The 27,615-nt window shown below is 37.8% G+C and overlaps 1 protein-coding gene across 2 annotated transcripts in view; it reads left to right on the forward strand.

Annotated features, from left to right (window-relative positions):
• The first annotated feature begins 5,609 nt into the window (after positions 1-5,609).
• LOC306861390 (receptor-type tyrosine-protein phosphatase beta-like) overlaps positions 5,610-27,615 on the forward strand; it is a 29,509-nt gene continuing 7,503 nt past the window's right edge. For both annotated transcript variants that reach the window (XR_013783469.1, XM_079403615.1), the window contains exons 1-15: positions 5,610-6,117; positions 6,261-6,549; positions 8,607-8,870; positions 9,849-10,112; positions 12,396-12,665; positions 15,675-15,947; positions 16,260-16,526; positions 17,753-18,013; positions 18,410-18,673; positions 21,339-21,602; positions 22,605-22,868; positions 25,200-25,469; positions 25,716-25,979; positions 26,776-27,024; positions 27,259-27,528. Coding sequence is in view for 1 of the 2 variants with exons in the window: in XM_079403615.1 (XP_079259741.1) it covers positions 6,064-6,117; positions 6,261-6,549; positions 8,607-8,870; positions 9,849-10,112; positions 12,396-12,665; positions 15,675-15,947; positions 16,260-16,526; positions 17,753-18,013; positions 18,410-18,673; positions 21,339-21,602; positions 22,605-22,868; positions 25,200-25,469; positions 25,716-25,979; positions 26,776-27,024; positions 27,259-27,528 (3,787 nt within the window). In the remaining variant the exon portion in view is untranslated. The remainder of the gene's footprint in view (positions 6,118-6,260; positions 6,550-8,606; positions 8,871-9,848; positions 10,113-12,395; positions 12,666-15,674; positions 15,948-16,259; positions 16,527-17,752; positions 18,014-18,409; positions 18,674-21,338; positions 21,603-22,604; positions 22,869-25,199; positions 25,470-25,715; positions 25,980-26,775; positions 27,025-27,258; positions 27,529-27,615) is intronic.

Below are 27,615 nucleotides of genomic sequence, written 5' to 3' on the forward strand. Positions count from 1 at the left end.
GAGAAACCATAAAAAAGTAAATTTTGCCCTTTAATTCTTCAACATGCAAATGTCACCGTCTCATCTCTCTTCAGTCTGAGTAGGAACTGTTTCCTCAGTTCAGTGTACTGTTTGAGGAACTAGAGCGCTGAATGAGTATACAAAACCAGAATCACAGGATCATCCCCACTGGTATTTTGGCTCATTTGAAGTTGGAGTATCTGTCATGCACGTCCGAAAGTGAGTTTTGATTGAGTGACTAAAATGTTGATCCAGCCCCCTTTCGGAAGTGTTCTCATATAGCCAAGGTAAAGTCCTTGACTGGTGCCCTGAACTAAGTGAGGAGGGAAGTGCTCATCTGATATACTCATAACCGCACATTAAGTGATATGTGATCCAAAAAGTGTACTGACAGTCCAGGAAGGAGCAGCACTGGATGTGATCATAGATGGTCTGGTGAAAAGGTACCAGCAGGCTGGTGTGGATCAAACTGCTGTGTTGTATCTGGACTACAGTGTTGGGGAGTAACTAGTTACATGTAATGGAATTACGTAATTTAATTACAAAATAAAAGTAACTGTAATTAGTTATAGTTACTAAGACAAAATGTGTAATTAAATTACAGTTACTTATGAAAATGTTAAATATTACAAAGGGGGTTACATTTGATTTTTTCTTCACACACACTCCCACATACAGATTTAATTGATTTCTGCAGTGACTGCTGTAAAATATGAAACACCATTGTTTCAGAAGTTTATACTGTAACATGCTTATCCAATAACTCTTATATTTCCTATATGGGTTTATGTATATGCTTTATTTTTTTTTAAGATTAACAGTTTGTTTTCTAAGGCAATGTTAGATTCCAGTGTTTCCCGTCATAGCTATACAAAGATTTGTTGTCAAAAACAGTATCATAGCTATTAAACTATATCTTATGATTTTAAATCTGTATTTAACACCAGAATTATTAGTAAGTCTGATTTTGTGGTGGCTGTGCTTCAAAGGGGACATCAGATACCCATTCTCCACAAGTTGGTATGATTCTTTAGGGTCTTCTCGAAATGGTCTCAGTGTTCGTGAAAAACAACACCCTTTCACCTTGTCAAAAACAGCTCTGTTCACAGCAACTTGTTTCGCTGCATATCTCTTTACATGCTAATGAGCTCTGCTCACCCCGCCCCTCTCTTCTGTGGAAGAGCAAAGGCAATTCGCAAATAATCATAAAATATATAAAATGTGAAACTTACTTCTTCTGGAGGTGCAGCTGGATCATGAACAATGGGTACTGCTCTATCCTTGAGTTTTAACTTTTTAACAAAATCTGCCTTGAATTGTCCCTCATTCAGAAAACAGTCTGGAGCAAATTGATTTGTGCAGCCAGACATAAACAAATTTTGTGAAAGTGAAGTGATGTGTGGCCAAGTATGGTGACCCATACTCGGAATTTGTGCTCTGCATTTAACCCATCCAAGTGCACACACACTGTGAACACACACCCAAAGCAGTGGGCAGCCATATTGCTGCGGCACCTGGGGAGCAGTTGGGGGTTCGGTTCTTGCTCAAGGGTCTCACCTCAGTCATGGTACTGAAGGTGGCAGAGAGCACTGGTTATTCACTCCAAAATCAAAATGGCTTGATAATTGAGATAAAAAAGGGCTTTTGGTCATTTTAAAATTTTTATCATTGTAGGGTGGTTGTATCCACACACTACCAAGACACATTTATATGCAAATGAAGATATTTGGCATCCAATGTTTCCTTTAAAATATTATACTCTTAATTCAAGTGATGAAGGATTTCGAAAGTCTGACAGTAATCAGTGTTACTGTAAAGTTAACCCTGTCTGCTTTACATGTTTGAAAGTGATTAACAGTTGAAAACATTAGGAATTTAGAAAAGTAATCAAAAAGTAATCAGTTACATTACTTTAATAAAGCAATTGAAAAGTTACACTACTTATTACATTTTAAGTAGGGTAACTTGTAATCTGTAACCTATTACATTTCCAAAGTAACCTTCCCAACACTGCTGGACTATAGGTGCTGCATCGAGGTGGGCGAGACCAAGCTAAAAACCTGGTTCAGATGTTGCCCAGATCTTATGATATGCTTGGACATCTGGCATTTTATACACAGGATTGCCTTGGGGAGTTCAACTAATGCCCGTCAGCTTTATCCCATCTTCATGTCATGGCTGTTATGCAGTTTTTGGACGCAGCTGATGTTTCTATGCTTTACAAAGCAAAGAGAGAACTGTTGATATCCCAGGTGCTGGCTGCTCTGACAGATGAAGTTGTCAACAAGCATCTTACCAAGGAGGAGATGGCTCTCCACGTGGAAGGAGAACACATAGAGGTAGGAGACTACCATCCTTTTTTAAAAGGCTGTTGACTACCAAAATGTCCCAGATTATTAATATCTGGTAGATCTCCGGGGTCACACAGCCCTCAGCCTAACCAACCAGGAAGCCAACGCCATAGTTGCTCTTTGGTGGAAACTGGATGACCAGGGGGAAAAACTAAGACAATAGTAAACATTAAACAGTCAGTTTTTCAGTTAAAGTCAGTTCACTGTCAATTCAGTTGAGTTTCTGTATGCATCTTACACCAGAAGTGACACTTCAAAAAACCAAAGAGGCCTACTCGCACTTCTGGAGTTGAAAGCACCACCATATGTGTGCTGGGTGGAAGCAGTGCACCTGATAAGTGGCCTGACTGTTGCCATCTGGTAGAGACCATCTTCATCAGGCTTTTTTTACTCTTCACCCAGGTCTTAAAACAAGGAAACCTTGTCAAGATTGTTATCTTATCCTTCCAGATTAATCAAAACTAAAGCAACTTGTACATCAATGCAGCTGGTGGAGGTTAACCACACTGTAAAAAATATCCATGTATTAACAGTTGTATGACCGTAATTTTAGCAGAAATTGTCCGTAAGCCGTGATTCACATGTGTTTTTCCGTCTATTTACATTTTCGCTTTGCATAATGCGATATCTTGATCTCTGCTCCGACTACTTCTGGTGGCCGTTACAGCACAATGTTTTATTCACGAGTCCGGGTAATGAGTTGCCAGTACTTTTTCAATTTTTTTACAGTGCAGAACACCCTGATTCAGTGGTGCAACGACAGACAGAAAAAGCAGGAGCTGTCTGTGCTGCTTCAGGGCATTCAGTTGCCTCAGACCCTCCCTGAAGCTCAGGAACCTCTCCAGGCTGCCAAGCGCCAACGGACTGAGCCAGGACAACCAGGGTAGCAGACACAGTACAAGCTACCAGAGAGTACAGCAGGTCAGGCAAAGCAGAGGCAGACTTCTACTGGACGACCCCCTCTAAGACCCAAGGCACCAGCACAGAGTCCTATGTTGGTTATGCTATCAGCACCTGGAGCATCAGTGCAGATGGTACCCAACATACTTATACCAGCAGCACCAGATTTCCAGGATGTGCTGATGTTTCAGGGTGTAACAACATTTCAGGATCTGCCAGTGTTCCAGGGAGTGCAAATTGTTCAGGGAATGCCAATAATATGGCACTGTTACAACCTACAGTTGTGTAAACTCACAGCCTGATGCACTGCTAATCCCAAAACCATGCCCAAGAGACCATATAGGAAAACTGTAGAGGCAATCACTTGTAAGAAATGCGGGCAGTTCAAAACAAGTGCAACGGGACATAGCCAGTACAGGGGCCGGGTGTACTGCCCACAGACTGAGACTGTTACAAAAGAACAGTGGTTAGAGGAAATGCGGCGAACCATTTCCAAAAAAATTATATATTTTAATGTATATTGTATATTGTTACAGACATGCCAGGCTCTGCCACCTCCCAATCACAACGATCACATTCACCTGAGTTCTAATCACACTCACCTGTCCCGCATCACGTCCCTCATTACCGCCTAGCATAAAGCCACACACCACCCAGCACTAGATGTCTGAACTCGTTCATGAGAAGAGGACTTCCAGAGCGCTCACAAGCCTTTGCACTATTGCTGTGATACTACTTACCTGTCATTGTGAATATTACCTGTTCCCAGGATCCTGTTCCAAGTCTGCTCCAAGATCTCCGTGTTCCTGTCTCAACGGCTGCGGTGTGGGTGTGTGGCCAACGTTCACTCCTGGATTCCCTGTGAGAACCTGCAAGTAACAGATCAAGAGAACCGCTGTCAATTCCTGGATATCAACCCCGGGTTCATCACCACTGCTTACCTCTCAGCCATTCAGTCATTCAATAAACTCACCTGAACCTGCTAACCGTTTTGTGTCCTCCGTTCTGTAACATATATAGTGTAAAAAGTTGTTTAAATAGAGTTCACCAGGTAATTCTTGTTGAATATTATTTCACTTATTTCATGTTTTATTGTTTATAAACATTATTTAACTTTAACATATTATTATTCATTACAGTTCTTTATTATTTATTAATGTTTAATTATAATATTTGCTGCTCAATTATTATTGGTTCTTAGTTATTAATGATGGCTCTGATTATTATCAATGCTAAAAACAGTTTTTGCTGCTTAATATTTTGTGGAAACTTTTTTTTCAGAATTCTTTGTAAAAATCTTTTATAACATTATAAATGATTTGACTGTCACTTTTTATCGTTTTAATTCCAATTATATTATACACACACACACATATGTTGGTTTTTGTGGTTTATGTGGACTCTCCATAGGCGTAATGGTTTTTATACTGAACAAACTGTGTGTGCTATTGCCCTACACCAACCCTACACCTAAACTTAGCCCTCACAGGAGACTTTGTGCATTTTTAGATTTTCAAAAAAACACCATTTAGTATGTTTTTTAAGCCTTTTGAATTACGGGGACATAGGCAGTGTCCTCATAAACCACCTTCATATTGTAATACCTCTGTCATACCCATGTCATTATACAAATTTGTGTCCTCATAAACCACATAAACGCACACACACACACACACACACACACACACACCAAACATTTGAATAGTAGTATCTCATGGCACAACTGTTTTCAACATTGAAAACTATAAGAAATGTTTCCTCAGCAGCAAATCAACATATTAGAATGATTTCTAAAAGATGGTGTGCCACTGGAGGGACAGAGGGTAGTATGATGAATCTAATTAAACGACAGATGTATATAATAAATGAACAAAAAAAATGAAAAAGAAAAGCACAACACAAATATTGAAGCACACACAAAGGTTGCTACAAATTAGATCCTACTATTTTATTGACACCTCCGTTCTCCTCTTTGGAGTTTCTTTGTGGAACCAGGCAGACACATGTTGTTGATGATTTATCGGTGCTTGTCCACTCAAGTGATGATGTAAATTCATATGCAGCTCTGCACTGAACCTTCAAAGGATCCGTTATAAATGTATACACTGGATTAACATTTATATGCCATTGCTGCATTGTTCTTGATGTTAGACCCATGTCTCCTAAAACAGTTTCCATGTGTTTTACTTTTACATTCAAACATCTATAATATACAAATGTTATATTAAAAATGAAATCATTTTGTTTTATGGAATTTTCGTGATGCAAGAACATTTACAAGCCAATTACTAGTAGAAGATCTCTCTGTTCAACACATCCTTCTGCAGGAGCAAAAGGACACAGGAAGGAAGTGGGGTTGGGCTGTATTGAATGTTCATGGAGCAGAAAGTCATTGACATCTATTGTTTCAGCAAAAGTTTCAGTTCACCGGCATTTATGACCTTAAAGCTTTTGATGGAGCATGCATGCTGAAGAAACACATTTTTGGCTCATTTTTGTGATAGTCTAGTAGAGTTTGAGTATTTCAGGCAAAAGAGAGACTATGGAACGTGTCTCCACTGGACTACCAAAAGCAATGCTTCACTAGACGTTTGATTGAGGATATCCTTTAGAGACGGGATTGTTTTCCTTCACACTTTCCTGATTGTTTTGGGCTAATGAGTGAAAGTGAGCAGTTCCCACAAAAGGTCCTCCAGACTGGATTTGAAGAAAAGAACTCTCTGGAATATATACTAAGGAACGATGTGCCTTTTTCAACTGGATTTCTGTGCATTGACTAAAAACATCTAAAAAAGAAAAGAAAAAAATAACAATGCTGAGAAGAAAAGCCATTTATGTAGCTGTTTGGGTAGCATGTGGGATATTGGTAAGTTTTAATAAACATAAAAAAACTAATAATACTTCTTGTAAAAACTTGATTTCAACTTACAAAAATACTTTTCTGTATGTGCACTTCTGTATGCTGTTTTATCAGTCCAGTAAAGGTGTTTCTAACTCTTTTTTTTTTAGAGTACCATGGTAGTAGACACACAGGAATGTAGCATTAAAGTTGTGAAGGCCATTTCTACCACAGACTCAATATGCATCACACTGAATAATGAAGATGTGAAATGCCAATACACAGTTTCTGTCAGGGACAGACACAATGACTCAAAAGACTGTCATCAAGACCAGAAACATTTGACACATTTTGAGTGCAAAACTGAGAATTTAGATCCTGGAACGTGGCATCACCTGGATATAATATCAAAAGTGGATGAAAAACAACAGACTCAACATACTGTCTCCCTGCCTACTAGTAAGCATTCTGCTTTTTAATATTGAACTTTGTATTATTTGTATTGTGTTCAGTCTCGCTGGATAAATCTCTAAACTTGAGCATGTGTAACTCACAGCGTTTATTCTCCAGACATTAATGATTCCTCAAATAGATGTTAGCTGCTATTTTACTTAGTGATAATACTTTAAAGTGGTTACCGAGATGCGGTGAAACAAATACACAGCAATGTCGACTGTAAATTGCTGTTTTAACTTTTTTTGAAGCCTTCTTCATTGTAGTTTAGATTTCTAACATCATTATTATTGCACTTTTTTTGTCAGCTGCCATTAAATTTAAACACTGACCCAACATAATCTATGCTGTCAGAAAGTGATTACATTAAAATGACTTTAAACAACAACAACAGCAGCAATAATAAAGCTAAACACAAGCTATCTCTTCAACATTTTTCTAATGCGCTATTTGGCTGGCACAAAAATGTGACCTCATATTATTTACTCACAGTTAGCCATTCCAAAAAATCCCACCCAGTTTTAAACAAGTGGTTATGCAATATTTATTTTTTCATTCATTCATTGTTTGTTTGATGATAAATATATAAATAAAAAAGATAAATTTAACTAAAACATTCTGTGCTTGCAAAGATAATATGGCTGTATGATTTTAAAGTCATTTTGCGTCCATATTTGTTGTAATATTTTTATTTAATTGATACATTTTATAACATTTTTACTTAAAATAATTGTTTAACTATAGAATATAAGACACAGGAGCCTTATAAAATGCGTAATAAAAGCTGCAGTGATAATATTTTGGAAGTTTACATCACCGTTTCCCTCAAAAAACAAACAAACAAAAAAAAGGTAGGATTTATTGGCTTTTGCAAGTATTGCAGAAAAAAAATAATAATAATAAAAACCCAAAAAAAGAAAAAAAAAACATTTATGACATTTTGTTCATCTACAAGATTACATGAAGATTACAAAAATGACTTGGCACATCTGTCTGCATTGAGCCATTTGGGAAATTCAGAATATTCATAATATGAACACACTTTTGTGCTTCAAATCCTCTTTATGGGAATAACTATATGAAAGAACTTGAAAAACACAGATTATGTAAATCTAGAGTTCTATGTGCAAATCCAAATGGCCAAGTGTCAAACGCTTCTCTAAATATGAGGAAAGCTTGGCTTGTACTGATAATGTGTTGTGTATATGCAACTGGGCTAAACTCCAAAACAGGAGTTTGACTGTGGGTCATTTCTTTCAGTTCGTTCTCCCCCTCCCATCCGGCTCATTGTTCTTTTGTTCTAATATATACAAAGACTCGTTAGCTCTCAGAGATCTGATTACAGTATGCTTATATAACATGTACAGTGGACCTCAAAGGTATTTGGATATTTAGGTTACTTATGATTGCATTTGAGAGGCATATTAGAGGCTCCTTCTGTACAGATTTCTGTGATTAAAACAAAAGATAATGTAGGGCCAGTTATTTTTATTTTGTATTTTAGTTATTGAATATTGCATTTTATTAGTTAGCTTGGATAATTAACATGATCAAAAAATGTTAAATAAACAATGACCGGGGTCTCAAGGAGAAAAAGAGAGAAAAAAGTCATTAGAAGAGGTTGCCTGAATTTGACCTTCAGCCTTATCGGCCTTATCCTGTTTCCTCACAATACCCTTTCAACAAAGCCTCATTAGGAAGAGCTTTCTTTAAAAAGCAAAGATCAGCGTTATCATGTTTGCACATAGGTTGTTAGACATTCTGCTCCCTTCTATAAGAATAATTCACAGCAGGACACATTGTGTCCACACCTTTTTGTTTCTGTGTAAGAGTTCTCACAGACCACATACCATAAGGATTGTTATGATACGTCTGTCAGAAGCTACAAAACCGAAGCGATCACTGCTTAAATTTAAATGCATCTTATATACACACACGCACATCTAAAACACACATACAAACACACATTATATATATAAACTTTATTATATTTTTTATATATATATATTATTTTTTTTAATATTCCACACTATTGATAGGATTTCTATATGTCTTTTGATTAGGGCCTTCAGCAGTGGAAAATCTTTGGGTTGCTGGAGATACAAACAGCTTGGAAGTTTCATGGCAGCCTGGTCCAGGCAAAACAGAGCGATATCGGATCATGCTTATAGACAGCAGTGGTATGGGTTCGATCTGGAATGCAACAGTTGTTAGCATGACCATCTCGTACACAATAAAAGGGCTGGTTCCTGGACGACTCTACAATATCACTGTCATTACAGAGGTTGGAGAGCTACAGAATTCAGTGTCTAGACAAGCACAAACAGGTATTTTGCATTGGATCGTCAAGTGATAATTGAAATAAATGAACAGATTTGACAATACAGACACTAAAATGTTGCTTCTTTCAGCACTCTTTTATAAATGTGTGTGTGTGTTTGTGGCTGTGATCATATATCTGTGCCTGTATGATTTACTCTGCTATATTTTAGGCAGACATGTTAACACCCTTTCCTGTTTTGAGCGCTGAAAGGTCACCTTTGTTTCCTTGTGTTATGTCAAGTTACGTCATCAATCATAAAACTCTGCATTGATTATAAATTCCTACATTCATTGAATTTTTGTGCCGTTTTGTTTGATCGGCTATGTTCATTATCACTCTTTGAGATCTTGACAGCAAATTCTCAAATATACTTAACTTGATTCCATTTATTTGGCTTATCAAAGCCACTTTGACACAATCTGTTTCTATACCGTGCTATAGATCTAATGCGGTCAGGTTCAGCTATTCAACATATTTTTGAGTTGAATAAAACCAAATAAATGCCTGTTAATGTCACTCAATTGCTCAGTCAACACAACCAGTGACTGATACCATGAATAACGTACAACTTCACACAAGAAGCATTAGTTAACAAAAGTAATATTTTACACACTTCTACACAAAAGTAAAATCGTACACCACACAACACATCTCAGGGAGCATATACACAACACCGTTTTCAACAAAAAACGGAAAACATTTTGGCCATTTATTTACACATCAATCGTGTTTTGGGGGCCAGAAAATTAAATCTTTCAAAAACAGGTTTCAAAGTGCACGCTTTTGAAAACAATCCCATTATTGTCTCTTTTGTGGAAAATGCTATACAAGTAAACATGAATTTAACTGAATTATATATTTTAAAAAGTTATTACATTTTGACGAAACATTATGAAGATAAAACCTCTCTCTCTCAGACTTACATAGACATTATAATACCTTTAGCAAGAAATGTAACTGACCTCTCCCTCTACCTTTACAGTACCAGCTGCTGTCTCTAACCTCAGAGTGGAGAACAATGGCGACCAGAAAACCCTCAGAGTTCTGTGGGATAAAGCCTCTGGTGATGTGGACAGTTACCTTGTTAATATGACATTACCTGGTTCAAACTCTATTGAGAAAGCCATGTCCCCTAATAATACAGATGTAGTGTTTGACAGTCTGAGTCCTGGAAAGACTTACCAGGTGTCAGTCAGCACCAGGAGTGGAACCCTTTCTAATCAGACATGGATCACAGTAAAAACTGGTAAGTACAAGTTACTTAACAACTTATTAGGAGTGCAGTTTTATGCTGTAAGTGCTCTAAGACACTTTTTTTCAATAGTGACTTATTCATAAATATAAGTTCATTTTGGGGAAAATGCATTCGGTCAGATTGCTTTCTTAATGTTGATTCTCATGTGGTCCCAGATTTCTCCCTATCCGATCTTTTTTTTTGCTTCAAATTCCGTAAACACGGAGTCGTCTCAGGAAACGAAACGCCTATACGGTAAAAAATGTATGCGTATACAGCAAAACGCGTCTTCGTGTGGACGGGGCCTTAGAAGACTATTAGGCCCCGTCCACACGAAGACACTTTTCGCTGTATACGCATACATTTTTTACCGTATAGGCGTTTCGTCCACACGAATCCGCCGTTTTCGAAGAGTGAAACCGATCATTTTTGAAACCGGGTCCCAGGGTGGATAAATTTGAAAACGCCGTTTTCACGTTTTCGTGTGGACGGCGAATCCGTATATTTTCTGAAACGATGACGTCATCAGCCCACGTCTCGCCCCTAATCAGACACCGCTACGTCACATAACAGCGACAACAACAACAACAACAATGTCAGACTACGTGCCTGTGTTCGTGCTGCAGAACCCACTGAGCTCATTAACTTTTATTAAAGCAAAATCGTCTGCTTTGTGTGTTAGTTTGTATTCAGCGCGCAAGGTTTACGCACATGGTCCAAGTCTTCTTCTCTGTTTTTTTGTGTATCTCTGTGGCAGAATTACAGCGCCACATATTGGTCTGGCATGTGTACTACATCGTTTTCAGTCGGTTTCAGTGATTCCGTGTGGACGCAGATATTTCCTGAGACGACTCCGTGTTTACGGAATTTGAGGCAAAAAAAAAGATTGGATACGGAGAAATCTGGCTTCATGTGGACGTAGCCTTAAACACTGGCCTCTGTGACCTTTTACAAGATGTAATATAATTCTCAGGTGTCCCTAGAATGTATCTGTGAAGTTTCAGCTCAAAATACCCAAAAGATAATTCATTATTCCATGCAAAAACATATGGTAAATATACAAAATACGGTTTTCTCAGAGCACTCAGAGCAAAACACTGCCAAAAACACACAAGGTTCAATTAACACCGCAGGTTATAAAGTAGTCGCATGTGTAACATCTGTGTATTATATTTACAGGAGCCTAATATGGTACCTGTTGCTGTCTATTTAATATTAATTAAAAAAAGGGAAAATCAATCAGTGCTTTCGACTGAATAACTTTAGAAGTTTGAATAAGAATCAATTTCTAGAATGCTGCTGTTAAATTGAATTCATTATTTTGTACTTAATACTTTTAATTGATAGTTTTTACTATTTGAATTGGGCATTAACATTGGGCCTCATTCATGAAACTTGAATCGCGTAAAACGGACCTTCCCGAAAACTCTCCTCCGAATTCACAAATGCTTTGTAAACGTCCGATTTTATAGTTAAGCATGTGTAGGTTAATGAATTACAATGATTCATAAATAGGGCACTCGTACATGCTCATTCACAATTAGCATAATCCCCGCCTATGAATTACAGCGTGTCCAGGAACACAGTGGAATATTCTGGTCTACTTTCTCAGGTTTGGCTCCAGTATACTGCATAAATGCAATAAAGACTAATAGGCCATATGCCTAACAATAAATGTTCAATAACGTGTGTCAACCAAAGAGTTTTTAGCCAGCTGAAAAAATGTCAGACGCTCTTCTTAAAACGACCAGCTGGTGGCGCTTGAGAATGCTTTGGCGGCACAGCGTTTTTCCAGCTGAGACGCTTTAGTTGCTTATTATGTGGAATATCCATGGCGGCAACATATTACTTGTATCTCATTTTTAAGAATCTGACTAAATATAAAAAAGCAGTAACCAGTAATATTGACTTCCATTGTTGTAGGCAGAAGGATGGTTGGTTGGTATTTGTCCTGCTCCTCCTGTATTTGGGGTAAATGGGTAAATAGTAACAGTGACGAGCACTGAGTTTTACACTTATCAACTATTTATAAGTGTAAAATTAACTTGTGAAATATTATAATGGCAGTGCATCAAAATTCAGTCTCATCAGTTTGCCAAAAAGAACACAGAATGTTTTACACGTGTACATTTTGTTTGTACCAACTAACATTTTGAAAATACGAACATTTTCATGAATTCGAAAGTTTACGTCAGAGCGGCTTTACAAATGATTTACACAAAACTTTGTTTGTTTACAAAAAAATTTGTTCTGCTCATGTTTCATGATTGAGGCCCATTGTGTTTTCCCTATTAGAACCAGGAAAGGTGTCAGATCTGATGATGGAGAACCTGTCTGATCGTGGCGCACTAAAGATTACTTGGACGCCTCCTTCTGGAGAATGGGAGCACATCCGTGTGGTGCTTTCAAATGGAAGTGAAATCCTTGCTAACCAAACTGTGGACAGAATGGCAAAGGAAATACTCTTGTCATCGTTAAATCTACAGCCTGGCAGAGTGTACAGCATGGCGGTCAGTGTAGAGAATGGAGGCCTGGCTAATACAGTCTATTACGAGGAGGAAATAGGTAACCATGTGTTAATACTCTGAATTTGTCGTTCTCAACTCCAGTCTTGGAGTGCCATCACATTTTGTATGTCTTCCTTATTTAACGCAGCTGATTCATATCATCGGCTTATTAAGAGAACTCCATGGACTGAACTACATCTGTCAGATAAGCAGATGTGCAGAGCAGTGGTTCCTCAGGAATGTAGTTGTGAATTGCTGCTCTAAATAATTATAAATAATCTCAAATTAATTGAAGACACATTTTACTAGTGATGTTCTGTTCTTTTGAGCCAGTTCACAAATTGAACTGAATCAAATTTTAGTTCCGGGTTGATGACGCAATACGCACAGCCAAAGTAGCACGTCCAACTCAATAAGAACCGGTTCAACCAACTGTCGAAGTTTGTCGAGGATTACCAAAGATTCTGATGAGTGAGTTGCTGACACTACGTGTGTATCACCGCGGACTTGAACGAGCCTGATGCGCAAAGTTTCTTTGTAACAAACAAAACGAAGGATACCGGAGATATGCTTTGTTTTATTAAAAAGCTGAGTTTTTATTTAAACATGGAAACACCTGAGATTTGGTATGGTTTATTGTGCATGCAGATTATATTTAAGTGGTTTAACGTAAATCAATGAGTTTATCAGACTGGTTTATTCTTTCTTTATACTTAGGATATATAGAACATATCTGTGTTTGTGCATCAGTGTCTGTAATGTGTGCTGAAGGTGCGAAACCTTTAGGAATCCTATAGTAGGCTAATCAATATTATTCAGTCGTATCTGCCATAAAGGATCCGCGAATGAAACTGTGACCACAAACATTATTAGCAATAATCAGCAATATGCGTTTACAAAAATAACTTTTTATTTGAATGTTTCAATATGTGTTGACACAAATGACTTTATTCGAATGTTTCCTTGATGCAACATGCAACATAGTTGTTAAAAAATAAATGCATAGTGACGTCATTGTTTGATAACGTTAAGAGCCGACAATCGGCTTTTTGAATTGCTCAATGAGCCGAACTGTCTGAAAAGAACCGGTTTGCGGAAATTAATCGGACTTTGCATCACTACATTTGACCTGTTTTTGAAATAGTTCTCTATTCATTATAATTCATTTTAAAATGGCTATACTTGTGCACAAGCTTTTAAAAGTGCCTGTGCCTGAATTTCAGGACCACATTTTTCTAATCAGGAAAATAATGTAACAAATTTTTATTTGACACTGGGTATCACAAGAATATTTGCGGCAAGAGCTCTTTTCAGTCTGCTGTGTTCTGTTTGTTCTGATTATTTTCTTTTTCGCATTTCAAATATGAAAAAGACAACAGCCACTGCATTCTTGTGATCTGTTCTCCAGTTTAAGCTTAGTCTGACACCCATTTCAAGAGTTGGGGTCTCCACTAATTAGCTGATGAGTTGAATCAGGTGTGTTTAATTAAGGAGTGTTATTGGTACTCCAAGAATGTGGTTGGGAACCACTGCTATGTATTATGAATAGTTCACTGAAATGCAATGAGAATCTTTCATATTTCTTCCCAAATACTCACTTGTCTTTCTTTCCTAGATTGTTTTCACATTTCCCCCTTTTTTCACATGTAGTCCCTAGCAGTTTTTACAGGAATGTTTCTAAAGCATGGAAATAAAATATTTGTTTACCGTCAAAATGACGAAAAGCATTTGTTGCAGTTAATGACAGAATTGTTTTGATTAACACTACATGCACATATATTCCATAATATAGACAGTTATTACTATAGTACGGTCTTGAAAAAAAGGGACCAAAGAGAGGTTTTCGCAGCGATGCCATATGCACAATTGACCTTATGTACGCAGTGCTCTTTAGAACTTCCGCATAAAAATAATCCAGCTCTTAAACTTCCGGTAAAGCTGATTTAATGTTGTGGTTTATATAGGTAGGGACCCCTACAGAAACCTCTCCTGCCTTGTTCTTGTCGAGACATTTAGTCTGAATCACTTAATGCAGAGCTATATTTTGACGTTGGCTTGTCTTCCATTATCAGTGTCAATCATAGTAATAGTAACAATTTAGCAGATTTACCTGCGTAATATTTAACAGCCACGTTTGTCATTCCTGAAATGGTATGCGTGGATGTTTGGTCCTCTTAGATAAATAAAAATTTTCTTCAAATTGTGAATGGATTTTGTACAGAAACTAAGCAAAGAGTGTGCCTCGTACAGCACAGTACAATTGACTGGAAATGACTGAGCTGGCTTATCTAAAACCAGGAAGTAATCGTGCATATGGCATAATTTTGGTTTCTACAAGACACCTCTCAGTTAGCAGTTCTTGAAAGCACTATTTTAATAATCTAAAGAACCTACTGCCCAATGGAAAGGTCCCAAGCATGTTAAATGTTCTTTATGGAACCACAACAGCCAATAATTGTCTCAGATTTTTAAGAGTGGAATGATTGGCCACAACCCTTCTCCATTTAAAAACAAAACAAAAACGTTGTCAAGGATTTTCATGCCAAACATTTGGTTGAATAGGATTTTGAGCTATGTTTGAAGTGGAACCATAGTACACTGTATAATGTGTAGACTAAGCAATCTGCTATTTTAAACAACAGTAAATGTAGTATGCTATGCTTTATTGTCCTGTGACTCCAACACATAAAATTAATATGTAGTTAATATTCTAGGTTCAGTACTAGTAATGTTAGCAGAATGTTGAATCGTTCTTCTTCCTTAGTGTAGCCACAAAACACAAACAGTATGCATGTTAACATGATTTTTCTGTGAAAACAACACTCTGGGTAAAGTTATATTCAATTATACAATTTTGTCTCCATGACAACATAAGTTAACCTTAAAATTAAGTGGTTTATAACATAACCTTCACTATTTTTTACTTTAAATCCCAAAAAATGCCCTCTAACCTCTTTTTCTTTTTTTTTATAATACTGTTGTATTTTGTTCCTAACACAACATTATTTCCAACTGTAGTTGGGGTTTTGTAACATATTTCTTTTGGTACTGGTCTATTTCTTTTCAGGTCTTCTGCCAGTATCTCAACTGCACATCCGTCATTCAGACGAGACCTCCCTAAGTGCTCTGTGGACTCACCCCTCTGGTTCATCATCCCGCGATGGCTACATCGTACAGCTTTTTCAAAGCAACACATCTACAGCTATTCAGACACGAACCTTGAGTCGTGACATGAGAGAGTGCACGTTTAACGTCCTCACGCCTGGTCGCCTGTACGACATTACTGTAACCACTATCACAAAGCACCTGCGTAGTTCTGCTACAGTAAAGGGAAGAACATGTAAGCTTATAGTGCCATTTTCTAATTAGTGAACTATCTAATTGAAAAACAACAATGAACAGCACTTCAGAATTATGTGATGTTGGTTCATATTCATTTCTACATTCTATTTGTTTACACTTTTACATTTTAGCTGTTCAGCAAATTAATACATTACGAACTAACATCAGTTAAACAATTAACAGCAACATTTGTCATTTGAACTTAAAAAAAATCAATGCATTAACTAATATTAACAGAGAAGTATGTTAAATTATTATATGAAATTACATGTTTAAAGAATCTGATTGTAATCAAATGATGTGTTCTCAGTGCCTTTAAAGGTGAATCACCTGAAACTAAGTAACAAGGGAAAATTAGATAGTCTGAATGCAAGCTGGGAGAAACCATCTGGAGATCTGGATTTCTACAACTTAGTTCTGTTATGGATCGGACAGACGGTGCACAACGTTTCTGTTTCAGCAAACACAACCTCCACCCTGCTTCCCTTCCTCAGACCCGGTGCTTTACACAAATTATTAGTTACCACTGTCAGCGGATCACAGACTTCCAAACTCGCTGAGGCCGAATGCCGTACAGGTAACATTAACCCCGATGAAATAAGTGTTTAACAAAATCATGATATGCACTTTCCATTGTTATGCACTCTTACTCTCTTGCTATGCAGGACTTCATGTCTTCCTAGCTATTGACATGTTCTTTTAAGCCTATACTGTTTTATATAGAGATTCCAATGCATTCATAAAAATATAATATATAATTTGTTGCATGTTATCATAATTGTTTCGATGTTATATTATAATCCTAAACTTTGAAGACCTAAATATATTGACCCACGTGACAAAAACATGTATATGTATGTATGTATATATATATATAGTTCAGATTATGTAAAAGATTCTATTAATAAACTAATATAGATCTTATATTTCCCCGTAACTATTTTCCCACAGATTAAATTCACAACAGAAATGCAAACAATTAACATACAAAGGGGATTTATGGAATTTCAGGAAGCTCTGCATAAAAGCCAAAGCCTTTTAATTGATTAAGCATATAATGCATAATTTTTAATGTTACAATATTTTCTCATTTTCCGATTTAACACACAGAGTCAGCTATAAGTAAGCCAATAATAAGTTGATTTCTCTAAAAGTGTAACACTCTACAGTGGTGTGAATTTTTTTTTTGCTCCCTTCCTTTTTTTAAATTTTTTGCATATTTGTCACACTTTAATGATTCAGATCATCAAACAAATTTTAATATTACACAAAGATAACACGAGTAAATACAAAATGCAGTTTTGAAATAATGATTTCATTTATTAAAGGAAAAAAGCTGTCCAAACCTGCCTGTCCCTACGTGAAAAAGTAATTGCCCCCTAAATCTAATAACTGGTTGTGCCACCCTTGGCAGCAACAACTGCAATCAAGCGTTTGCGATACCAGGCAATGAGTCTGTAACAGCGCTGTGGAGGAATTTTGGCCCACTCTTCTTTGCAAAATTGTTTTAATTCAGCCACATTGGAGGGTTTTCAAGCATGAAAGGTCATGCCACAGCATCTCAGTCGGATTTAAGCCTGGACTTTGACTTGGCCGCTCCAAAACCTTAATTTTGTTTTTCTTGAGCCATTCAGAGGCTGGTGTGTTTGGGATCATTGTCCTGACATTGAACTTTCTGTTTGAAAAAGAAAAGAAATTCTGAGAAGTTTAAGCATTTCAAACAGCATCGAGCACCTTTATTTGACTAACCTAATGATTATTACTATTCTTGACATACTGTATCCTTCTCTCTTTTGTTTTTAGTGCCCGCTGCTGTTTCTGACATTACCGTAACTAACAGTGGTCCAGATTTTCTGAATGTGTCATGGAAGGCAGCAGAAGGAGATGTAGACAATTACATAGTGATGCTAAAGGACCAGGAGAAGATCGTATACACTCTCACTGCATCTAAAGCAACTACAGAGTGTGTGTTCAAGAGTCTGGTTTCTGGCCGACTGTACACCATCTCAATTACCACACACAGCGGCAGTTACAGAAACCAAACGCTTGTACAGGAGAGAACACGTAAGCAATAATAATAGCATCATCTGTATATATCGGAAATTTCATAGCAAAATCGAAAGATTCTGAAATTTTTTTCATATCACTGTTTTCCATTAGATCATTACAGTAATTAAATAAATCAATAAAATGATTTTGTTCTTTTATAATTCAACTAATATATTTTTCTTCTACATTTTAATATTACCTTTACACTAGGCTACTAAGAACTGAAGGGGCATTAATTGTCTTATTACAAGTATTTTATTTTAGGGCACTTGATAAGTTTATAGCTTTTGGGAGGTTTCCATATTTATCAGTCTTTTTTTCCCAATGATTAAAGTATAATGTGTTGTTATTTAATGTTACATTATATTCATGATAATTTGAGAATAATAAAACCCCAATTTCCTCTTTCAGAGCCGTCCACAGTCCAAAACCCCACTGCCATCCACTCAGCCAGAGATGACTTTCTAAAGGTTTACTGGAATCATGCATCTGGGGATTATGACTATTACGAAGTGGCGATCGAGTATAACGGCACACGTCTTCAAAATCAGAAGCTCAAGAGGACACAAAGGGAATGTGAGTTCAATGACCTGGTTCCAGGACGTCTCTACACTGTGACCATCAGCACCTGGAGTGGCCAGTACAACTATACTGTCTCTATACATGGCCGAACATGTGAGTGACATCATGCTTTAGCATCTGTTTTTCCCATTATCAAGGGGAATACACTGATATTGTCACAATCTCTCATTAAAAATAAGTATTAAAGGGGTGGTTGATTGCAATTAAAAAATTTTAACGTTAGTGTGTAGTGTTGCTGTTTGAGCATAATATCTGCAAAGTTGCAATGCTGAAAGTTCAAAGCAAACAGAGATATTTGCAAAATTATGGCAGTTTAATGCCTACAAAAATGCCTACAACAAGCTACTTCCCGGGTTTGTGACGTCATAACCCCTGATAAACCCCGCCCCTGGGTACATGCAACAAAGGGGGCGGGGCCATGCTACGCTGCTTTAGAGAAGAGGAAGTGTTGTTGCCTTGCCGCCAAAACTAGGGGTGCATAAAAATCTATTCACATATGAATCGCGATCCTGTCTTCTAATGATTCTAATGGATTCACAAGTTTCAGAATCAATGTTCTAAAGCAGCGGTTCTTAATCCTGTTCCTTGCATCCCCTGCTCTGCACGTGCTCTACATCTCTCTCTCTCTCTCTCTTTCTCTCTCTCTCTCTCATTCAGATCATCAGCTCAGCTTCAACAATGAACTGTTCCAATTATACACTTTATGTGTAGACAGACAGATATTTTTCACATAGCTATGAGAAGCGTTAAAAATGGACGTGTATGCAGTTGCCATGCTGTATTAAAGCTTTAATCAGGAGCTTTAAATCACCTTTTAAGGCACTGCAAAACACTGTCAGTGTGAACAACACTTAACTTTGAAATCAATGTCAAATTAAGGGTCAATTAATTTGCCCTTTACTGTGCCCCATACATATAGTGATGAATTAGTCTATGAGAAGCGTTAAAAATGGACGTGTATGCAGTTGCCATGCTGTATTAAAGCTTTAATCAGGAGCTTTAAATCACCTTTTAAGGCACTGCAAAACACTGTCAGTGTGAACAACACTTAACTTTGAAATCAATGTCAAATTAAGGGTCAATTAATTTGCCCTTTACTGTGCCCCATACATATAGTGATGAATTAGTCTTGTCTTTGGTCAGTGTCATTGGTGAAGCGTCATCCCATAATGGGTGACAATCTCAGGCATGCCGAAAGTATGACAAGTTGACACAGCATCCAGAGTCATATTGAGCACAAAGTTTAAGCAGCAAGCACTTGAGATGATGGCATGGACTCTATATTGCGGCAATAAAATCTAAAGGTGTGTGGAGAGGCCATATCACAAACATTGTGAAGGGAAACCCCCAATAACAATGCCTTAGATGCAGCCATACTCTTCGTACAGTGGGCTCTTACAAGCCTTTACAATCCACTATGTTTTTCTTTGCTTAGAGACTGAGAATCCCCATCTGGGTGAACTAAAGCAGACCAACAACTGGTCCAATTTACACCACTAGAAAGAGTGGTGGACGTAAGAATCAATTGCTGTAAAGGGGCAAATCAAATTGAGCTCCTCCTGATCTGTCTGAAAGGGAGGAGATAAAACAATAGAGCGTGCTACATTGGTAGGCACCTTAGGCACATTACCTTGTTTAGGGTGAAGAAGAGCTTTCACCATCCCAGGAGCAAACTCTAGGCAGGAAGAGGCATCAGACAGGGCCTGCAGATCTCCTACCCTTTTTAGAGAGGTGATTGCAAGGAAGTCAGAAATTTCTCTGAAGCTGACTCAGTAGGCTTGAAGGGTGCCATAAACAAACCCACCAAAACAATGGCCAAATCCAACCCCAGAACTCTTGAATGAATTGCAGGCCTTAGCCACATCTTTCTACAAGGAAACAAGATAATAGAGGGTATCTCCCCAATGAATCACCACCTAAAGATGCCTGTCATGTAAACCTTTCAAGTGGAGGGGATATCCCAGCAGAAAAGCGATCTTGAATGAACTCTAACACCAAACCAATCAGGCACTTAACTGGGTCCAATTGGTGTTCTCTGAATGAATGAATGAAAAGTAAAAAGTCATTGTAAATTTTTTTATTATTATTTTAAGTTCTCTATGATAACGTGGGTATACGCTTTTGCATTTAAATAAAATTAAGGAAAATATACTGTATATGTGTTACGGGAGTGACGAGACGTGAGACGTGCGGATCCATTTGCGAAGCTTTATTAAAAGACGTGGTCATACAGGCAGGGTCGAGAGACAGCAAACAGGTATGGCAGAGGCAAGACAGAGCAATCCGTGGAGCAAGCGTGGGTCGACGATAGCGTACAATATCCAGGGGGCAAGGCAGAGAGAATAAACCAGGAAACCAGGCAGGAATCAGAACCAGGAAAACTATGACCGGAAAACGCTTCGTAGAGTAGACAGGCTAACAATACTCGGCCATGAGCAAGAGCAAGTCCCAGACTTAAATAATGAGTGATGGTGATTGTGAAATTGTGATCAGGTGTGGGCGAGATAGTGAACAGGTGTGCGTGTCGTCAGTGCAAAGGATTGTGGGAAATGGAGTCCAGTGTGTTGTGAGTGAAGTCAATGTGGTGAACGGGTGACCTCTAGTGGTGGTTGACCGGGAGAGCATGGACCAGATTCTTGACAATATGTGTAAATATCAAAGACATTTTGATTTTACATTTCATGATTTTTTTTTTTCTAGTATGAGTAAAAATCTGTGGACTACAATAAAAATCATATTTCACCCTTGTGTGTTTCAGTCCCAGGTGCTGTGGGTAATTTGTCCCTAACAGCGTATGGAACCAGTTTTCTGAGGGTGAACTGGACATCTGCTCCAGGAGATGTTGATAACTATGAGGTTCAGATTCTCTTCAATGACACACAGGTGTCACCAGCTGTAAAACTGAGCAGCACAGTTAGGGAACACCTGTTCTCCGCGCTCACACCTGGTCGGCTCTACAAGATTGTTCTGTCTACTCACAGCGGGTCATACCAGCGTGCAGAGATCCTCGAGGGCCGCACAGGTAAGATTTTACAGTGGAAATATTTTTATTGTTCATGTATAATAATAATTGTGTTGCTGAGGAAAAGTACTTGATAATAACCTTGTGAATTAGTAAATTTGTCAATAATTATTTTGCTCCAAAATCAAAAGAAAAGAATAAGAAATTACATTTCCCATAAAAAATGAACAAAATTAGTTTTGCATTGGCATTCAGACATAATTTTCATGGATTCAAGTATATATATATATATATTCCCACACATTATATTAATATTGTTGTATTGCAATAAATGTATGTTGAAATAATCACAATGCAGTAATTTGTTTAGTAATGATGATATTATACAGTATTATAATAATGGTCTTATGCATTATTATGCATTACAGTAAGGAGAATATAGGGGAAATGTGTGTGATTTTTATGAAAAAGTTGAAAATAAATGAAAACTGCAATTGTCTTTTCTCCCCTATTGTGAGGTATATCCAAGTGAAATGGCTTCTTGAGTAAGAAATAACTATAATAGTGTTGCAAATGTTGCAGACTATTATTCTTAATAAACTGAGAGAAGCAGAAATCATTATCACCATTAACTGTGCAAACCTATCTCAACAGAACCAACAATGAACTGACTTGAGCTGAGTAATGACACATTATCTTTTTAAAGACAATATATACCATTAAATATATACAGTTTTCAAAGAAATACTTTTCTTTTGACTTTGGAGCAAAACGTAGAACAAAAAACAACCTGGGTATATTTTTGTGAAATTCCTCTTTAAATAAAATTTTTACAATGAAGCTAATTATTTTATCACTGCATCAAGTAGTGGTTTATGAGGTACAATATTATTTTTTATTTTACTTTTTTTAATCACTTGTGCTAAATTTTAACTGATTTAATGTGATAAATTAGATGTGAAACTTGACAGGATTTGAATCCAAATGTATTGTTATCATCATCACAGTTTGATGATATCTTTTGTGTAACAGCTGTGTCTTTTTTCTCATTTTACCACCCAGTACCCAGTCAGGTTCAGGATCTCTGTCTTGGCGCTGGCACTGCAGACAGCAGTCTTAGTAGCTCTTGGTCCCCTGGTGATGGAGATTTGGACTTTTACTCAGTGTATCTGTTTCATGGGACGCATGTCCAGGACATCAGACAAGTTCCTAAGCACATCACACAGACAGAATTTCACAACCTGGTACCTGGACAACTGTACTCAGTTACTGTGCAGTCGGTCAGTGGAACGCAGACAAACAACAGTACAACTAGTGGCAGAACAGGTATGAAATACACATATTAACTGTAATTTACAAGTCAGAACTAGATTTTCTAATGGAAATATGATACTTCATGAATTTGATTAATGCAAGGTTCTTTCATGAAACACTAGATGGCACAAGCTGATGGGTTCTTAACGTAACTGATGATATTCACAGCGTTAAATGACTTGGCACAAGTTGATTGGTTAATTTTGCATACACAGCCAATGAGCTTTCAGAGTTCCTCTGAAACCATAGGCGGAGGGTGAACCAACTCTAGGGTAAGGCTAAAAGCAGCCAATTGTATTAAACATCATAAACCTGTCTTTTTAGGCAAGAACTGAATTTGTATTTAACGTGATTACAGTATAATAAAAACATTAGAAATTGATAATTATATAACGTTTCCTTTCCATGGTTATTCAAACAGTGAATAAATTATATATAGAAAGTGATATTATCACTAACTTTGATCTATTGCGAGTTTAAGCACTCTAAAAAAAAACTATTGTTATAATCACTGAAGCTGACTGTGAAATGAATCTCTTGCTTACATTGTACGTACATCTGCGCTTGCTGTTTATGATGAGAGAATTCGCAAGAGTCCGGAATTCTGTCAGAGAACGCTCGTGCACTCAACAGAACTGATGAGTTTTAGTGATGGCTCATCTGAATGCCTCTGATTGGCCATTGCATTCCTAAACTCAACAGAATTGTGTGCGATTGGTTAAAATGCGCAACACTGTAAAAACGCCTAAATTGAATTACGGTGCAACATAGAAGAGCCAGAGCCCCGGCCCCCATCATGTGCACCTTCTACAGAGGCACCATCGAGAGCATCCTAACTAGCTGCATCACTGTGTGGTATGGCGCTTGCAACGCATCCTGCCGCAAGTCACTTCAACGCATAGGGAGAGCAGCTGAGAAGATCGTTGGTGTCTCTCTCCCCTCCCTCCAGGACATTTACAGCCCTCCGCATTGCAGGTGATCCCACCCACCCGACACACAGCTTCTTCAGTCTGCTGCCATCAGGGAGGAGACTGCGGAGTCTCCAGGCGAGGACCAGCAGACTGAAAGATAGCTTCATACATCAGGCTGTCAGGAAGCTGAACTCCCTCCCGTCCCCCCCTCCCCTCTTTTACCCCATGAAACACTGAACACTGAACTCCCCCCCCCCCCCCCCCCCCCGGCTCCCCACATCCCCTGGACCCCCACCTTAAAAACTGTGACCAGCACCTGTCACTTGTGCAGAATTGGACTGATCACTACCTCATCCAGCATTAACTGCAAACTACCTCTTCGGATAGTCTGATAAAAAAGACTGTTCTCTTGTCACTTGACTGATAAGCTCTTCTTGCACTACACATATATCTAAAGTATTTATCTCTTTTTTTATTTTTCTACAATGTCCTCAGACTGATAAGCTCCTCTTGCACTATATATATATATACACTCTATACATATACACATATATCTGCACAGTTTTGTTTTAATTAACTGGTTTGCACTCTATTTGCAATGTGCCTTATGCCACTTTATCTCTTTCTTTATTTTTCTACAATGTTCTCATTTGTATATCTGTATAGTTGTATGTACATATGTTTAAACTGTATTTATCTGTATTTGAATGTCTACTGTCAGTGTTTTAAATGCACCAAGGTTCTGAGTGTAACGCAATTTCAATTCTCTGTAAGTATTTACATGTGGAAGAATTGACAATAAAGCAGACTTGACTTGAACATGAACATATATTAATTTAATGCCACAATCGACACTGTTTATTCATTTTCACTTAGCAACAGACATAATAGATTTAATTTGTTTGTGCATGGGCATTTTTGCCCCAAGTCCCCATGGCCAGGGGAAGGCTAAGCTTTACCCAGCCTTACACACGCTCCGCCTATGTCTGAAACCCTTCATCTTCCCCAGCTCCACCTGTGTAGATCTGCTACGGCTTATTTTATATGCTATTTATGCAGCAGCAGTATGTCTTAAATATTCACAGCACTGTATCGCCGTATGCATCGGCAATAAAAGTGAAAGTGACGTGACATACGGCCAAGTATGGTGACCCATACTTGGAATTCGTGCTCTGCATTAGCAATAGCAAGTTCCTGTACTTGCTTTGCAACAGCAGCAGCAGCAATAATCTACAACTACAGCAATAACCAACAGAAGCAGCGTAGCAGATCTATTCTGCCAAGACCAAATACATTAACATTTTCAAATCAATTACCATGCTAAAATCTTCTAAGGGTTGTCATGATAGAAATACAATAATATTGTCTCAGGAAGACAAGAAGAGCTTGAAAAAAGAGACCACAGTCTAATGTGTGCTTGTGTGTGTTTCAGACCCCTCCACAGTCAGCAACCTACGGGTAGATAATGAACTCAGCACACACAATCTGTTAGTGAGCTGGACGGCAGCTGTGGGAGTTTATGATGGTTACAGTCTACAGTTACTAGATGAGAGCGAAAGAGTTATCGCCAGCGCATCTGTGCCCGCTACTAACAACCACCACCTGTTTAAAAATTTAACTCCAGGAAGGTGGTACAAAGCACATGTTCAGACAGTTAGCGGCACTGCCAAAAGCAAGGACATCACTGCTGAGGGACAAACAAGTAAGACACATTCACCACACAATTGAGTTTGAAATCTCACACGGTAAAAAAAATATTGAGCAAAAGAACACTTATGGTGTTAAGAGTACTTCGAGCTTTTACACATTTTACTTCAAATAGATCAATTCTGCAGAATTCCACAGATTTTCCAGCCAAGTTATCAAGGAAAAACAAAGATTTCAAGTCTTTCCCAGAATCACTTAATGGCAAGACAATTTACAAGACTTGTTCTCCTAATCTCCTCAGGTCCAGCACCAGTGACCGGGCTACACATATGCTCCAACACCAGCACTGAACTTTCATTCTGCTGGACTGCACCGGAGGGTCAGGTGGACGGTTTTGATCTGTATCTGTATAATCAGATTGAGACAAAACAGTCCCACAAGACACTGGGAGAAGATGCTCTGGGCTGGTCCTTCACGCACCTGCTGCCAGGGACACTTTATAAGATGATGATCACCAGCAGGAGTGGGAAACTGAGTAGTCAGTCGTCTATATGGGCGCGTACAGGTGAATACTGAAGCTCTATTCAGTATGTAATATTTCCTAGTTAAAATGCTTTACAACAATTACCTGCTCTCCCCAAAAATATTGCATCACTCATCAGAAATTTTATTTATAAAGAATCAATACTTGCCCCTGGATTTAATTTTTTAGGAGCATTTGGACTTTTATGATTACCTTTTTTTTTTTTTTTTTAAGTTTCCCTTTAGTTAAAACCATGTAAGTACATATCAAAGATATTACTGTAAAACAAAAACTAAAATTAGAAGTAAAACATATTTAACTGCAGTAAAACGTAATACTAATGGAAGTTCACAAAAAAATAAACTGTAAACGTGTGCTAAAATATGTATGAGAAATGGCCTAGTTTTCGTATTTTCAATCAGTGCTGGGTGGTCTGAGCTAATTAATTAATTAATTACTCAGTACAATTAAACAATATATAGCTGTCTGATTGACATATAAAATATCCAGCCACTCACAGGTTCTCATTTTCCAAAGGTACAAACAAACTAAAAACTATCTATGAACAATCCAAACTAATTAAAACTACATTCAAAATATACAATAACATACATTTCTAAAGCTACAATATACACACACACACACACACACAAAATATAAATAAAATATATATAAACAGTACAGTTCTGTGACATTTTTCACAATTCATTTAAAATTTAGCCTTGACCTCCTAATTTCAGGTTATTTCCGACCTTTACTCTAATTTCTCTAATTAAAAACATTCTATGTATATTTTTTGTTTGGATGTTTAAAAAGTCTTGTTTGTTTGTTTTTACAGCTCCTGCCTCTGTTATAAATCCCCATGTTGAGAATCAGGGTCAAATGGACAGTCTTCTTCTGAGCTGGAAGCGTGGTCCTGGAGGACTTACTGGATATTCCGTCACTGTGGATGGCTTTGAGCAGCGGTTGGGTCCAGAGAGCACACAGGTCATCTTTCACGGGCTGGTGGCTGGAAGGCTTTATTCTGCTATGCTTCAGACCTGGAGTGAAGATCTGACCAACACAACGACTGCAATAGGGCGTACAGGTCAGTGCTGAAGCCCTGAAGATATGATTTACATTATAACTGATCTAATGTCATAGTGATGGGCCAGTTTCATTTAGATTTAGAATATTTCTATATTTGAAAAATTATGCAGTATGCAAAAGTACCTTTTTACCGTCCATCAAATGGAAAAGAGCAGCTTGGACATTTTACTAAAACCAGCGCAACCAATGCACTACAGTTCTTAAAGCTAAATCACTCGTTATATCACCACAGTTCCTGCACCGCCATCATCAGTGTCTGTCAACAGCTCTTCTGGCTCAGTGGAGATAAAGTGGCATGTTCCAGATACAGGAGACTATGATGATTTTGAAGTGACATGGTTTCCTCAGGACACACTTAATGTTTCTGGACTTCATCCTACTCGGCGTATACTGGAAGGACTTTATCCAGGGCGGCTCTATAATATCAGCCTTCGGACTGTCAGTGGGATGACATACAGCCCTGTGACCTACAGTAGTCCTGTTTACCACATCATCAGAACCCGTGAGTACAGTTACTTTCACATCCTGCAGTATTTACATGAATTAAAAATAATAATAAAGTATTGAAGAATGGTTTGAGTGTTGATAG

The sequence above is a fragment of the Barbus barbus genome (genome assembly GCF_936440315.1).
Source record: "Barbus barbus genome assembly, chromosome: 42".
Taxonomy (NCBI): Eukaryota; Metazoa; Chordata; class Actinopteri; order Cypriniformes; family Cyprinidae; genus Barbus; species Barbus barbus.